Source organism: Alligator mississippiensis, chromosome 4 (assembly GCF_030867095.1).
Source record: "Alligator mississippiensis isolate rAllMis1 chromosome 4, rAllMis1, whole genome shotgun sequence".
Classification (NCBI taxonomy): Eukaryota; Metazoa; Chordata; order Crocodylia; family Alligatoridae; genus Alligator; species Alligator mississippiensis.
In genome coordinates, this window is record NC_081827.1 from 78,034,117 (window position 1) to 78,050,826 (window position 16,710).

Here is a 16,710-nt window from a genome sequence, read left to right on the forward strand (position 1 = left end):
GGTTACCACTGATCTGTATGATTGCAGTGTTGCTGCTTCTGGCCACTTTCACAGTTTGGTCATGCATCCCAGAATATTTTAAACACTTTTAATTTAAATGCTTTCCTTGCTTTTCCATGCTGGCTCAGATATGCTGTTGTATTTGGCCAGGTTATTCTTACCATCTTGTGGAAAATAATTGTAATTCCTATTATTAATCTTTATGACAGTATTATGTTTGGCGTATCATAGGACAGGCAACCATGTTAGGCAGTGTTCTTTCTGAATAAATGAGATTATCTTTAATGTTTAATGAGAGAGGCTTCAGTAGACTGGTTGCTTAGCAAAGTGTATCTGCATAATTGGTATCATTTTACTAATCATTTAAAATTAATCATCCCAGCTCTCCATTTTTCCGTGTCATGTATAATAGTTTTCAGAGTGAAGATAATACACAAAATGTTCTTTCTATCTTGTTTAATTTGCTTTCAGTATTTTGCAATGGCCTATTTCAGACAAATAAACAGCAATCCCAGAACTAAGCCTAATTAGACAGGCACTATGTTGGGGAGATGCACAGGGGTCTGTGTAGCCCTAATCTTTGGACTAGGCCTCTCCTTGGCTCAAGTGAAGTGCTTTAGATCACACATCTCCTTCAGGCCTTCCTCTTTTTAAACAAATGACTGGTGACCAGCCAGGGCATGTAGATCTGTTCAGTTGTGTGTCCTACTTTGCTCCCACCTCATCAAAATCCACACAAATCCTTTTGTGGGGCACAGCACAGCTTTGTAGAACACATGGAAGATACTCTTCTGTGCTGAAGAGTTGAACTAGTTTGTAGTCATAATTTTCACTGTCCAGGGAAGGGACTAAAGCAGGGTTTTGTTTCACAGACCTTAACTTATTGTATATGATATATTCAAAGAATGTTGTCAGACAGTCTTATTAATTGGTACCATCCAGTGGCTCTACCCTGTCCCAGTGATAGTGATGCAAAACAGCCACAGGACTCTTGGGCATTTGGGGAGGTTAGAGGGAGGTTAGGTCATGTTAAAAATGGCCACCCAATCACCCTTAGTTCTCCCAGGTGCAGACCTTACATTTAGATCCCTAGTTAAGTCAATCTATGTGTAAACTATACAGAAGTTCAGGAATTTTAGACTTGTCTAAAAATGGCCAACCTGATCTAGGTTAACTCTACTTTGGAGGTAGTCTAGCATAGACAGGGTCCAGTAAAACCAATCTAACTAAACTTCTACGTGGTTCCTAGCACAGCGCTGGGGATGGGAAAGACCAGCTGCTGGCCACAGCCCCAGGGCTGCACTTTTCCTACCCCCATCTGGCACCATATAGTTTTAGCCCCCTGGCCCCAGCCCCAGACAGATGATTCCCCACCCCTGTGGACCAGCCAGCACCCCCTTCCTCCCCTGAGCCCACCAAACCCCACATCCTGCAAGCTGCTCTTTGTGTTGGTTTTACTGGTGTTTCCTGGTGCCAGGAGCTGAGCAAGTAAGTCAGGGTGGGGAGAGGGGCAGGTGGAATTGGGGGGGTTAGGGAAGTTGTTTGCCTGGGGTGGGAGAGTTGGGGGGGCTAAAATAGCTCCTGGTCCTGTGGGGAGAGCCCCCCATTGCCCCAAGCCCCTCCTGGATCCCACCAACTCCCCCATGAACCCCATTAGCCTCCCTAACCCCCCCCCACTCCATCAAAACCCTTCTGGACCTCGCTTGCCCCCCAATCTCCTCAAGCCCCCCATTAGTCCCCCGCCAATCCAACTTCAATCCTCCTTGAATCTCTGTATATACCCTCAAGGATGATCCCATTGAGTGCACCAGCTCCCCTGAGACTTCTTTGAAAATTCCATCTTTAAAAAATAGTCCATGGGGTTTTTTTTGGTGGGGGGGGTTGTTGAGGTATTTTTTGCTTTCAGTAGAGAGGCACTAAGACCTCTGAGGAATCTGACCCACAGTGAAATTTAAAGTATACTTGATCCTGTCAGTTAATACTTGTGCTGCTCTTTTAACCTTTCATAGTTCTTATTCTTTCCATCTTTACTTTGATTCAAATAACTGATAGGTAGCTTTCTTCAAGATGGGTGACAGTATTGCTTTATGATGCAGCAGGCATAGAATGTACTTGTTTTCTTCCTCTACAGTACAAGTTGGTCACCTGTATGCCAGGATTGATCTCCACTTGTCTGGAAATAGGACTCCTAATATTACAACAATTGGTCCTCCACATTACACCCTGCCAAGGCATTGTGAAGCATTTGGCAATGGCTTTCTCCAGCTAGTTTTAGAAGCATATTATAATATTAAACTATAGTTTCATACATTGCAATTAAACTGTAGTTTGTCTTGTGGACAGCTAACCACTGAGCACTTGGACAAATAACTAGGGAAGAATATAAGAGTATTGCTTAGGTATGCAGGGATGAAGTCAGGAAGGCCAAAGCACAATTGGAGTTTCCACTAGCAAGGGGTGTGAAGGATAACAAGAAAGGGTTTCTATGAGTATGTCCATAGCATAGAGGATCAGGGAAAGTGTGGGTCCCTTTCTGAATGGAGGAGGCAACCTGGAGCCAGAGGATGCAGAAAAGGCTGAAGTGTTCAATGCCTTTTTCACCTGGATCTTCATAGGCAAGGTCAGCACCCAGACTACTGCACCAGGCAGCAGAGTTTGGGGAGGTGGTGAGCAGCCCTCAGTGATGAAAAGACCAGGTTAGGGACTACTTAGAAAAGCTGGATGTGTCCATGGGGCCAGATGGAATGCATCTGAGGGTACTGAGGGAGTTGGCTGATGTAATTGCAGAGCCATTGGCCATCATCTTTGAACACTCATGGCGATCAGGAGAAGTCCCAGATGATTGGAAAAGAGCAAACATAGTGCCCATATTTAAGAAAGGGGAAAAAGAAGGATCCAGAAAACTACAGACCAGTCAGCCTCACCTTAGCCCCTGGGAAAATAACACAATAGATCCTCAAGGAATCCATTTCTAAGCACTTGGAGGAGAAGAAGGTGATTAGGAACAGTCAGCATGGATTCACCAGGGGTAAGGGGTACCTAACCAACCCAATTGCCTTCCATGATGAGGTGACTGGCTCTCTGGATGCAGGGAGACTGGTATCCCACAACATTCTTGCAGGTAAGCTAAGGAAATATGGGCTGGATGAATGGACTGTAAGGTGGATAAAAAACTGGTTGGAGCATTGGGCTTGGAGAGTAGTAATCAATGGCTCAATGTCTAGTTGGCAGCTGGTATCAAGTGGGGTGCCCCAGGGGTCAGTCCTGGGGTTAGTTTGTTCAATGTCTTCATCAACAACCTGGAAGATGGCATAGAGTGCACCCTTAGCAAGTTTGCAGATGACATCAAGCTGCGAGGAGTAGTAGATATGCTAGAGTAGGGGTGTCCAACCTTTTTGAGTGTGGGGCCGGATCATGAACTTTTTATCACCCAGTGGGCCGGCGAGCCATATTCAAAGACCTCACAGGAAGCAGTATCACATCAGGAAGTGATGTCACGTGACCTTTGACACCAATGAAATTGCAGGAAGTGACAATGAAATGGGTCTGGAAATGTGGTTTAAAATGCAAAATAAAAACAATTTGGTCTGGTAGCACTGTTTTATTTTAAACAACCCCCTAGCAGTGCTGGAGAGGAGCGTAGCACCCCGCTGCACCCTTAATTCCTTGCCTTTGTCCACATGGAAAGCCACAATTTACAGAGGGGTAAAAATCATTTTTGAATGCAAAACCTCTGTTGACATTGTGCTGTATCTACTACAGAGAATTGTTGCAGGGATCTGATTTTTCCAAAGGTTAGCAGAGCTTTCTATTACCATGGTTTCATGCCTCCTAGTCTTCAAATACTTGGTTGAAAAGCATCATTGATCTTTAATTTCTTATTTTCAGGTGCTCTCTGGGGGTGACATCCAGCCAGGGGGGGCAGGAGCGGGTGCTCGCGCAGCCTGTCCAGTCCGGCTGCGGCCTGGGGGTGCAGGGGTCAAGGGGCATCACCTGACCCTGCCATGTCCTCCCTGCCACCTGGGTGGCCTCGAGGATGCTCCCACACCTGCGTGCCTGGGCTCAGCAGCCAGGGGGACATGCAGGGACCCTGCAGGGGGGTGCAGGTAAACCCTCCTGCTCCCTCTCCTCCGGGGCAGCCCAAGCCCGACCCTGACCGGCGGGGCTCTCTCCCTCCCTGGGGCCCATGACTCACCACCCCCAGTGCAATGTCTGTGGGCATCAGGGGAGGCGGGAGCGGCGCTGGCTTCCCACCCTGATAGCCACAGAAGCAGCGGCAGAAGCATCTCCCGCGGGCCCAGCTGTAGCATCCCTCTGAGCCGGCATGCGCACCCCTGCGCCCGCCCGCCCACCTGCTGCACTTCGAACTGCTCCAGCCTGCATGGCTGGTGGGGACCAGAATGGGGCAGGGCTGGTATGCAAATGAGGAAGGGAGGAGCGGGGCTAGGAAGGGACATCGTGAAATGAGGGGCGAGGGGAGGAGCCGCACCACATCTGCAACATCAAGCTGATGCAGTGTGTGTGGGAACCTTGTCCCTTCCCCAGCCTTTCAGCATCCATTAGGAAGCTGCTGAGGGGCTGGGGGAGGGACAAGGGGTGGGAACGAAAGTAAACAGTGTTTACTTTTGTTTCTCATCTCAGCACCTTGGGCGTCAGAAAACGGCTTGGTGGGCCACGTGTTGGACAAGCCTGCGCTAGAGGGTCAGGCTAGGATTCAGTGACCTCAACAAATTGGAAGATTGGGCCAAAAGGAATCTCATGTGGCTCAACAAGAACAAGTGCTAAGTCCTGCACTTAGGATGGAACAATTCCATGCACTGTTACAGGCTGAGGGCTGACTGGCTGGGCAGCAGCTCTGCAGGACCTGGGTGTTACAGCGGACAATAAGCTGAATATGACCCAGCAGTATGCCCTTGTTGCCAAGAAGGCTAATGGCATACTGAGCTGCATTGGTAGGTGTGTTGGCAGTAGTTCAGGGAAAATGATTGTTCCCCTCTATTCAGCACTGGTGAGGCCACATCTGGAGTACTGTGTTTAGTTCTGGGGCCCCCACTATAGAAAGGATCTGGACAAATTGGAGAGAGTCCAGCAGAGGGCAACAAAAATGTTGAGGGGACTGAGGGGTCATGACTTATGAGGAAAGACCGAGGGAACTGGGCTTATTTAGTCTAGGGAAGAGGAGACTGAGAGGGGGCTTAATAGCAGCCTTCAACTACCTGAAGGGTGGTTCCAAAGAGGATGGAGCTGGACTGTTCTCAGTGGTGGCAGAAGACAGAAAAAGGAGCAATGGTCTCAAGTTGCAGCAAGGGAAGTTTACCTTAGATATTAGAAGGAATTTTCTCACTAGGAGGGCAGTAAAACACTGGAACAGGTTACACAGAGTGATGGTGGAAGCTCCATCCTTGGAAGTTTTCAAAACCCAGCTAGACAAAGCTTTGGCTGGGATTATCTAGTTGGGGATGGTCCTGCTTTGAGCAGGGAGTTGGACCTAAATCACCTCCTGAAGTCCCTTCCAACCCTAGCTTTCTATGATTTTATGATACTCTGTGCATATTAAGTACCTAGAAAATGCATCCCCTATTGAAGTCTTTGTTCAGTTGCCATGATATAAAGACTAATACATTATTATGAAATGTAAATAGTAATAGAAATCAAAAGCTTAAGCAGTATAAACTTTCCACTATCATTTGGAGATAACTGAGTTGCTGACATACAAAACAACATTTCCCAAGCTTATGGAAGCTGATACCCACTTCAGGAAAATGAAATTTAAATCATGCCCCTCTTCTTTCAACCCACCATATCCTACTGACATCTTGCCTCATGTTCTTGAAATGTTTTTTTAGTGGTTTTGGCATTTTACCATAATATTTCCCTTCTCTTTGAAATATAAAGAACAGGGATTTTTTTTACTTGCTCTTTTTTCAAGAGAGAAGTCTTGGTCACTGCAATTTGAAGACTATTCCTTCTCTATTGTTTCCCTGGATAGTGGGAGTTGGAATACATCTTATCTTCTGGCAAAATCCTTGTTGCTCCCGTTATATGGGAATGGTGTTTTAGATGTTCCTTTCTTTATTTATAGAGAGATAGAGGGAGGTTAGGTAGAGTAAAGTTGTTGGTCTCATGAAGAAGAAGCATATGAAAACTGTTGGCTTTAATTTTCCCAAAAAATAAAAAGTATCTTTTCTTTTTAAAGTCTAGATTAAAGTAAGAAAGAGGTTCTCAGTGCTGTATTATTGTTAGTTTTTGTATTTATTATTTGTATTATGGTTGCCTTTGGAGGCTCCAAATGAAATCAGTACCCCCTTGTATTACACCTTTGTATATAATTATGGGTAGCTTTACCTTGAAGAACTTTTGATTTGCAAGATGGCTTGAAAAGGCACACAGAAGTAAGTGTGGTAAGTACGGTATGATAAGCATCCACTTGAAAGGGTGGGCAGCAGAGCAGGGTGTTTTTTGACTCCTAGAGTAGTACCCTATCTACTAGACAGTGCTTCCTCTTTAAAAATAAATGTTGTAGAGTCTTGTGAAATGTAATTCAAAATGTGTGACCTTCAATGCTATATCTTTTGGAAACCTTTTTGCCTTTACAGTATCATATGTTTTATAGTTTATTTCTGTTATAAGCTATTAGTTAGCATCTTTCAACATTGAAGTGAAAAAGTTTGACTTGAAAATACATTTTTCTTCTGCAGCTTTCCTATCATTTGAGAAGCAGTGAAACTCTATTTACTACAACTGTTAATGGCAACAGAGCTGTAGTGAAAAATCTGATACCTGGAATGGAGTACTTGTTTCAGTTAAAGACAATCAATGGCTTGGATTCCAGTACAGCTATAGAGAAAAAAGTTAATACAAGTGAGAAAATAACTTATAGTTTTTCTTTTCTTCTCTTTTTTTTTTGCATTTACTACATGCATGCACACACACATGCGCTGCATTTTATCAGTTATTATATATGTAGTGTGGGGGGGGAGGGAGAGATGTGTATATATAAAAAGTGTGTGTGGTTACAAAAGATGAGAAGATCAGTCAGGGTAAAATGAAGACTATGGGACAAGTTAAAGTCCCAGTTGCACTGGTAATTCAGAGGATGGTACAGATGTTACATTTAATGTGTATTAAGCGCACAGAAAGCACTTTAAAGCTATAACAGATCAGATGTTCACAGCACTTAGTGCTTTAAAAATGGCAGATCCCATTTCAAGTTAACCCTCAGAGGGCTTTAGGTTAGAGTATTTTTTTTAACATCTGTAACGCATCCATTTCAGTTCAGTGTAGGTCGCATTCTACCGCTATCCCAGGGGCCCCTTACTGTGTGGCTTGCTAACCTTGACTGGTGCTTATCTGCTCCAGATGAGCACCAGCCCAGCCCCATCCCTGGGCTGTCACAGAGAGGAGACAGAAAAGGCTCTGACTCCTCCCTGTGTGAAGAGGTCGGGGTGGGGGGAGGGGGATGCCAAACAGGAGCAAGGGGAGGGTGGAAACAGAGCCTTTTTGGTATGTAGATTCCTTCACAAGCTTGTAGGCTTGGGTCTTGGTGGGGGCCAAACTATGGGGGAGCGGAGAGGTCCATTGTCTTCCTAGCCCCAGTTCCCAGTGTGGCAAAAAGCCAGCCTGGCCAGCCCTGTACTATAGCACCTGGCTGCAGCTGTCAAGAAGCTGGGGAAAGAGGGGAGGGAGCCCCCTTGGTGTATGGACCCAGCCCAGCCCTCCGGAGACCCTAGCCAGGAAATTTTGGGGTGGCCCTTGTGGTGGCGGGATTCCATTCCCCTTCTCACCTCCCCCTTTTCCCCCACCTCCTCCACTGCTGCTGACAGTCACCAGCTGATGGGGGGGACAGGGAGAAGGGCCTCTCCAGGAGCCTCTGGGAGGTGTGCAGGAGCATCCTTGCCTGCTATCTATGACCAGTGCAGGCAAGCACTGAGCCCCCCTGCCTTTCACCCCACCTAAGAGCAAATTTCTGTTCAGTTCATTTCCTCTCTAACTTATAGCACTTTAAGTAAAATGTGATAATTAGAGTGCTTTTGCTCAGGGGCTTTTTGAATGTGTATACTTCCCTAGACAGCACTAACAGTTCTGGGCTCAGTTACAGACATATTAAAAGAAGAGGATAAGCTTGGAATATAAAATACACCTTTTAAATACTGTGTAACTTGCTTTTGATGCTGTTGCTAGCATTCTGTACTTTGTATTAAAATATTTTCATATTTCTAAAAATCCCTATAAAATAGGAAAATTAGACTGAGGGATTACCGCTGTACAGGGCAATGTGGTACTTGGGAGAATGAGAAGAGAAACTCTGCTCCAGATGGCTTAGCAGCTGCAGAGAGTAAACGTCGTATTTTGCTCCCTTTTGCTCACCATGAGCAAACATCTTGTTTCCATTAAGCTGGCAGGGGTCCTATTATGAGAATGGCATGAAAAAAGGAGGACATGTTTAGAGAGAAGTCATGGAGAAGTAGATTGATATCAGATCTGCATTGCACACAGGTAAACAGCAGACAGCTTTAATTAAAAAGTAAATCACCCTCCCCCAGTGCCCAACCTTAATGAACACATCTATGAACCCCTCACTCCTCTTACACATTTTGCATGGTTTGTTGGGCTCATAACTCCTTAATCTACAGTGTGCTTTAGCATGCTTTCTCTAAAAGCACAGGGAGGTTAATCAACCAGCTACTTAGAGAACAGACAACCACAGTTTTTGAGATTTTTACTGATGCAAAATGCATCTTGTGGAGGGAGTCATCATTTTTCTTACTTTATAGAGTCACATCACATGTAAATATATTCATGAGTATTAAGGAGAAGTATGTATTTGGGCTAGGATTTAATTGTGGATACATTTCCCCTTATTTTTAATAGTAAACCCTGCCCATTTTTCATACAGAATAATCAAGCTCTGAAAGGGATTATGCTAATAAACTAAGTTTGAAGCATCTGCCTGTAAACTAATTTAAATAATTCTGTTTATGCTTATCTTCAGAAAATCTCAGAAAATGTTTTCTAATTTAATTGTAATAAGGCACAAGTTGTTAGATGATAGAATTAATTGGTAACCACAAAGAGATCTTTTGTGGTTATCTTTTTGGTAACTGATCACTGACCCTGGATAGCTTGATATATTGATGTTTTAAGTGAATAAATACAATATTTTATAAAATAGTATTGTCTATGATATATTTCTAAATTTTAAATTACTGTGGGAACAGTTACTGATTTATTTTTTTTTTTTAATGAAGGGCTAAACTTTCATCCTTCACCACTTCGAAGTATCCTTTAGTGTTCTATGAGAGCTAGGCCTGGAATCTTTTCATATACACTTTGTGATACACATACTACACATGACATTGACTACAGTCATTTCCCAGGTCTTGCTCTCTCTCCATAGGCAGCAGATCCACATCTGTTACTTTGTATCCACAGCTAGACTATATTCATAAGGTTTATACTTTTATAATATTATGAAACTTCGAAACATTTCTTTGAAAAATGTTTGGAGATAGGTGGAGATTTTAGCTGAATAGTGTAATGAACATTTAAGGGCACTTTCCTTCTCATTCTAAATTGTGTCTTTACTATATCTCTTTTTTTCCCTTTAAAAATTAGAACCAGCTGCAATATGTGGTCTAACATTAAGGATGGCCAACACTTCTTCTGCAGCATTAATGTGGAATCCAACAAGGACCAATTTCACATATTATAAAGCATTTCTGTCAAACACCACATTCATAAAAGAATATAACATTTCAAGAGCACTGTCTGAATTCACAGTTACCAGTCTGACTGCTGGTGGCATTTATAATTTCACAATACAAAGAATAAGAGGAAGTGTTCAAGGAGTTAGCATGCACATTGAAATTGTAACAGGTTAGTACACTTTTTTTCCTCCTGCATACCTGCAAATGAGTAAGTAAGTAGTACCAATATATATTTATTGTTAACCATCTAATTTTACATTAATAGTATAGGTATTGTCATTCTGGACACTGAGATTTTTTGATGAATTCTGAGGAATGTTCAAGAGTTTATACAGTGCAATATTTGAAGAATGAATTCAAATGATCTTTTGTTGTGGTCCTTAGCATATATCATTGATACAACATTACAGATACATCTGTAAGTACATGGCAGCACTTGAAGTACGTGGCAGCACAATAGAATTTCAGACTTCTGAGTACCATGTTTCAAGACGGGTGTTGTGAAACTGGGAGAGGATAAAGAGGCTTAGAAATTTAGGTGTGTATGATATGGAGAAAAGGAGATTAAGAGGGAGGCATTAATATCAGTTTTAAATATCTGAAAGACTGCCATAAAGGAGGAGAACAATTGTTTTCATATCACAAAGGACAGGACACAAGGCAGCGGGTTTAAACTGCAGCTAAAGAGTTCAGATAAAAATCTCAGGAAAAATAAATCTCATTGTCAAAACAGTAGGACATTGGAAGAAGCTGCTTAGTGAAGTTGTGAAATCTCCTTCATGGGTTGTTTTCAAGAAGTGGTGGGATATCACTTCTAACTGTGTTTCCCTGATGTTTGCTTAGATTTACTTCCACTGTAATATAATGTAAAATAAAAATCACAGGTAAGATTGTAAATATAAACGGCGGAGAATACTGTGACATCAGAAGTAACTATCTCAGCCACTCATTTGGTTGCAATGACTCAATGTTATAAGACTGGAGAGGTGTCAAGAGCTCTCCCTAGTAGCCTCCTGAAGCTGGCTCACTGGTTGGCTAATACAGGGAAATATGTAGGGATATAAGGAAGAGAACAAGTCAGGAGGTATGTGGCTCAATAAACTGGATGCTACCCTGATAAGGTGGGACTCCTGGTGCTAGTCCTGGGCCCTTCTATTCAGTGGGGCAGAAACATATCCCAGTACTCTACCTGTGTAGTCCCCTGATTGCTCAGCTACAGGCTTGCTCAGCCTTATAGGCCACCCAGCATCATCCTACCTCCAGGGCAGAGGAAGGAAGCAGAAGCTGTAGGAGGAAGGAGAACCTGGAGATTCTAGTGGCAGCAGCAGTCAGAGCTGAGGGGAGACTGGGAGCCTGGAAATGCAGATAAACCCCTTGGGCTGCATGTGGCCCATAGGCTGCTAGGTGGACAGCCCTGTTTTAGTAAAGTACTCATCCAGGATATTGGAAACCTGGGTAAATTCTTACCTTTTCCTGAGGAGTACAAATCTACATCTCTTATCTCCCTATAGAGTATTTTAAACACAAGCCTAGAGAGCTTATTCTGGGCTAGATGAGATATCCACCCTCTCTATTGTAAATGTTCTATGGTACAGAAAAGAAATTCATTGGCGAGAAGGACTGAGCAAGTAGGAGAATGACTTGCACAGTGATTAGAGACAGTGGCCTTTGAAGGGAAAGAAGACCTGGGCTCTCTTTCCTGTGCCAAAGACTGTTTCTGTGCCACATTAACAGTCATTGTGTTGGGCTACAAAGCACCAACTCACAGGATCATCATAAAATTCTAGTTTATTGGACGGATGCAAAAGTCAGACCATAAACCTTGGTGCTGATCCTCTCAAACACACACATTCATGCGCACACACACCCACTCACAGTAGCTAGTTCTGAACACTAAGCACTTGTGTCAAGATATACCTACCCCAAGCGCTGGAGTCTGCCATCGATGGCCAGTCAAGGCTTCTTTCAGTGTGATGTTGCTGCAGAAGGGGGTCGCCGGCTGGTCCTGGCTGGACAGGCAGGGTGCTGGTCAGGTCAAAGAGGGAGCCCTTGGGCGTCATTCTTCGCTGCCTTTTATCCCTCTCTGGCAGACTTTAGTTACTCCCCAGTTCTCAGGCTTACTCAATCTAGGGGTCATTGACTTCGAGGGATGTCCCTCTTGGTGGCTACTGGATGGCAGCTGTCAGCCCCAGGGTCACATCCGCACGTATGCAGTCTCAGGAGTCCATTGATGAATTTTGATTGATTCACTGCCATGATGAATAGAGTTCTGGAAGTGGTTGATCAGGGGTATTTCAACCCCAAGGGTCTGTTTCCAGCGTTGATTAGTTCAAACGGGGGCTTCTGTACCTTTAACAATGACGTTTCCAGGAATTCCTGGCTCTTTTTATTGATTCTTTCTTCTCCTTTGCCTCTGATTTTGTAGGTGTTCATTGCCACTCATTAACATACTTATCCAGACTAGCTACTGTGTTACACAATCGACCATGATTCATTCAGGGACCTGCTCCATACAGAGATTCCTGCTCTTGCTAACATTGTTACATGGTACAACTTACTTTTAAACTTAAAGTACATTTGTAAAAGCACGTACAAGCTCTATTTTCACTATAAATACACCTTATAAAAATAATAATGATAATGATAAAAGAAAAAGAGAGAGGAAGGAAGAAAAGGTAGAAAAGAGAAAGCATCCCCAAAAGGGGGCAAATACTAAAAGAGGGGCTTCTGCCATATGGAGGAGCTTCACATTTGAGAGGGGGGCAGACAAAAGGGTTTCTTGCTACAATTGGACAGAATGCATAAACATTAACTGAAGCACCTTAAAGACATAGCAATAAAATCTTAAATAAATCTGGAACTCTCTTACGTTCTTTCATTTGATGATGCTGAGTTCACTAGTAATTATAAAAATAAAAAAAATCCTTGTTGGAGCTGTTTTCATTTAATGTTACTAGACTATATTGAAGTTATGATGATTTGATTTCTCATCTTATTACAATACAATGTGATTTGCATTTATATAGCATTCTTCAGGCAAGCATACTAGAATGCTTATAAAGCTCAAATTAGAACAAATTAACTTTTAGTGCTAAAATGTCAAATCCTATACATCAGTTATAGTAACATAATAACAGATTAAAGAAATGGGGCTGGAATTTACACAAAAAAAGCAAATACTTCGATTGTCCAACATCAATTCTCAGTCCTGTGAAGAGTAGTTGAAGGAGAGTTTCAGATATCCAGAAATCGTTCCTTTGGAATGTGGTTCCATTCTTCCTTATGGCAATGTAAATCAGGAGTGATTTAACTTGGGTGAAGAGATGACTGTAAGGAGAGGGCCTAACTATAGATAATGAAGCTAACAAAAGCCTTGTTTTTAAAGTATAGAAGCTTAACATTAAGTTAATGCTTTAGAGAAAATGGGTATAAGAAGTTGAGTCATATTTTCCTGGACAAAATTAATAAAACATATATTTTACGTAAAAGTATTATATAGCATAAATTCTGCCCTTTGTATTGCTTGTGCAACCTGATATAAAGCAGTAAAACTATTTGTAATGCAAATGAAACAAAAATCAAGCATGAAACAAATACCTTTTGTATTTGAAAATAAAGCATGTTTTATGTAAACAAAAAATAAAAGCAAATGGTTCTTATTTGACTGCTTTTGTAACTTTTAAAACCAGCAAAACTGTTTCATTATTTTCTCTAAATAGGGGGCTACATGGAAGCAAAAATTTGTATGCGTTGTATTGAACCTGCTTGCTCCTTACTGGATACTGTATTAACTACTAATGCCACATCCAAGCAGCAGAAGAAATAGGTTGGAGGAAAACTTGGCTCAGGAGAGAGCTACAGATGACTAGCAAATAATAGTAAAAGCATGGAACCAGAAGGGATCTGGTTGTGGATAGAAGACTGTAGGAAGGTAGGAACTAGGACTGACAGGTAGACAGCTGGACTGGAAAACAGCCTTTGCTAGCAATGAGGTCTCTGGTAGCCATAGCTGGGGAGTAGTCAGGAGACAAGCAGTGGGCAATAGGGAAAGCCCAATATCAGACTTTGGCAAGAGATTCTTCATTCAGGGCAAACCTAGGTTGTGCCTGTGAGAGGCCTTGAGTAAATATTCATGGTATTGGTTGTCACTGTCAGGCCTGTGCATTGAGCTGTCTGGACGTTTATTGACCTGTTGTGTTTAGCATCTTTTTTTGTCATCATGCCAACAGCAGTTGCAACATTGATTTCTGGCAGCCTGAGTACAACAATCCTTTGTTATTCATTAGATTCTCTGAGTGTTTGTGGGAATGAACTAAGAGTTGAGTCTGAAAGACCCAATGCTTTGGAGCAGCTTACAGTGCTTTGCCTTTAGCAGTGGTGCATGGGTATTAGTATTGGGCACCTAGAGAGAATGGTGTACCACAGCACTCTCTGCAGCATGTTGTGGTGGGAGTCTCTTTTTTTGTAGTTTTTGAAAAATGCAATTTTAAGCTGTAATTTGATTTTTCTAACGTGTTGCCTGATGCCTCCAAGGCTTATGAGCATGCTTAACTTTGAGGCACTGTGTGCAGTCTCATTGAAAGTAGTGGGTCAAGTTAGTTTTTCCCAAATCAAGTTCTTTTTTGGCTTCCTCTGTCACTGCAACCCAGACTAGGCTTTTAAGAAGAGAATTTCCAGTCTGAACTTATGCCTGATTTTTTTCCACAGGTCTTCTTTCATCCTGTGTACTCTTGATTTAATTATGAGTGCTGAATTAACACACTGTAGAGTATCTAGTGCTCTGCATTTCCTGATCTCCGTACGCTAATGAAAAGAACATGATTCTCAAAGCCATACCTATTGTGCTTTTATTTAGTCCATTAAAGTGGAATACCTTACTGCTTCATATTGTTTGTACAGTAACTAGAAACTATAGCACCTTTCTGCCTTTACTCTTGTCTAAGTCTGACTTTCCTACCTGCCATTTGTTGGCCTTTTTTGAGAAGTATATCAAGGGTATACATACTCAGGTATATATAACAGGTTATACTTTGTTTTATCTTTTTAAGATTGGTTTGGTTTATTGTTGAAGATTTATTCGATGTTCATTTTACTATTCTGGAGGCTTAAGATACCCTTTCCTGTGGAGTATTTTATAGATATTCCCTCCTTTTTTTTGTATTAAACTATTGAAGAAAAATGTGTGTTCTTATGAAAGAAAACTATAAAAGTCTTTCAAGCAATTCCTGCATGTAGAAATCAAATTTCAGTGTGCCAGCTACTGGCAGTCATGTTTCACAGTAATTATTCACCTTAGCTGATGCCAGATAGAGGGAGTCTTGTTCTTTATCTCTGTCTGTAGCAGGTTAGATTGCGATCAGAGGACTTACATATGAATTTTTACTAGTTGCAGTTTCAATATACTCTTGATTTAACTGTGATTTAATTATTGTTAAGTATAATGAATCTCTTTCATAATTATTTGCTCTTAATTGTTGCTGTTTCCACAGTAAAATATATATTGTACCAGTCTGTTGGCTTGATGCAATATGCTCCAGTGTCAGTCTATCAATAGTGAAAGGGCATGGTAGATATTAGATTTTTGCAGTCTTTATCCGGGAAGCAGGTATACCCGTAGTCATCTTGAATACAGTGGGACTATTTACATGCTTAAAAGTAACTCACATACCTCAGGATTGGCAGAACCGGGGTTTCTATTTACAAAATATTGAGTCCTATCAGTTTTTCTAAACCTCCCATAGACTACCATTAAAATTAGTAATGATACACAAAAGCTATTAATACTTTGAAGTCTTAATGTGAGTTGAAGTTCACTTATAAGAAACATAAATGAAAAATAAATCTATAGAACAGAGACAGAAACTGGATATTAAATATATTTTAGTTGGCATGGATATTGATATAGATATATAGGTTTTTGGGGGGCTATTACTGTTGGCCAGGGGGACGCCACCCTCTTCCTGATGGTGGGCTGACATGGGCTAGACATAAAATTAGGAAGCTTGAGCTCTACATCTTCTGGCCAAACATACTTATTCAGCTGGACTGGTAGTGCCACACCACTGCAAGCAGGAGTGGGCTAGGCTCAGCTGTTCAGGGTGGGCAGTGACGGCCTGGGGGGGTGGCAAAGTAAGGGCAGTGCTGGGAGGGCTGGCTATGGGGGGCGGAGCCTAAGGTGAATTTTGGGGTGGCTATAGCCCCTCCCCCAGATCCTCCCAGATCCTCTGCTATTGTCCTGAATGAACAGGGAAATTAGGTTAAGCTAGTGTATTAAAAAAGCACAAGAATTTAAATTTGTTCATGCTATTTATAATTATAAGTGACCTTCAGTGTAAAGTTTCTGTAATTTCATACTCCAGAAGGGAAAGCAACCATTTAGATGATAATTCTTCAGGGTTTGGTATTATCTTGTATATTGAGTGACTCATTTTGGACAAATCTAATCCTTTGCTTCTTGACAAATCTAATTCTTCACTTCTGTGCCTGCTGCAAAAGAGCTAGTTTCATTTGTTTTGAAGCGTGTGCTCTCAATAGTGGAGAGTTTGTCTTCTTTGTAGGCTGAGAAAGTGGGTTTTTCATTTAGCAGAACTTCCTTCATCCATGTCATTTGCATGTAAGTTGTATGTAAATTGTCCGCTGAGGAAGTTGGAATAAACTTTGTGAAGTGTCTCTATAAGTATTGCAGGGCCTAGATTGGGAAGAGTTTCCTTGTCCGCTGTCGCATAGGCATGGGTGACTGTTGCCTCCTGAGTCTGGGAGAGTACCAGATCGCCAATGGGGGGGCGGGGGGTGTTGATCAGCAGCTGATTGCTGAGCGCGGAACCACCAGCGGCAAAAGTGGAAGTGTATTTCCGTCGGTTTCACAGCTGGCACTTTCAGGGGGAACACGGCCAATCTTAGGGCATGCATGTGCACCCACATGCAACCCCTATGCATCACCAGTGCCCACAGGGACAAACCTGTCTGGCCAAGCCTGGCACTGGAGTCCATATTTGGGCCCTTA

The 16,710-nt window shown here is 42.4% G+C and overlaps 1 protein-coding gene across 6 annotated transcripts in view; it reads left to right on the forward strand.

The window, feature by feature from the left end:
- The window catches only part of PTPRQ (protein tyrosine phosphatase receptor type Q), a 232,032-nt gene that overhangs the window by 36,879 nt on the left and 178,443 nt on the right, over window positions 1-16,710 (forward strand). For all 6 annotated transcript variants that reach the window (XR_009461626.1, XM_019494047.2, XM_059726123.1 and 3 more), the window contains exons 17-18: window positions 6,699-6,861; window positions 9,616-9,876. Coding sequence is in view for 5 of the 6 variants with exons in the window: in XM_019494047.2 (XP_019349592.1) it covers window positions 6,699-6,861; window positions 9,616-9,876 (424 nt within the window). In the remaining variant the exon portion in view is untranslated. The remainder of the gene's footprint in view (window positions 1-6,698; window positions 6,862-9,615; window positions 9,877-16,710) is intronic.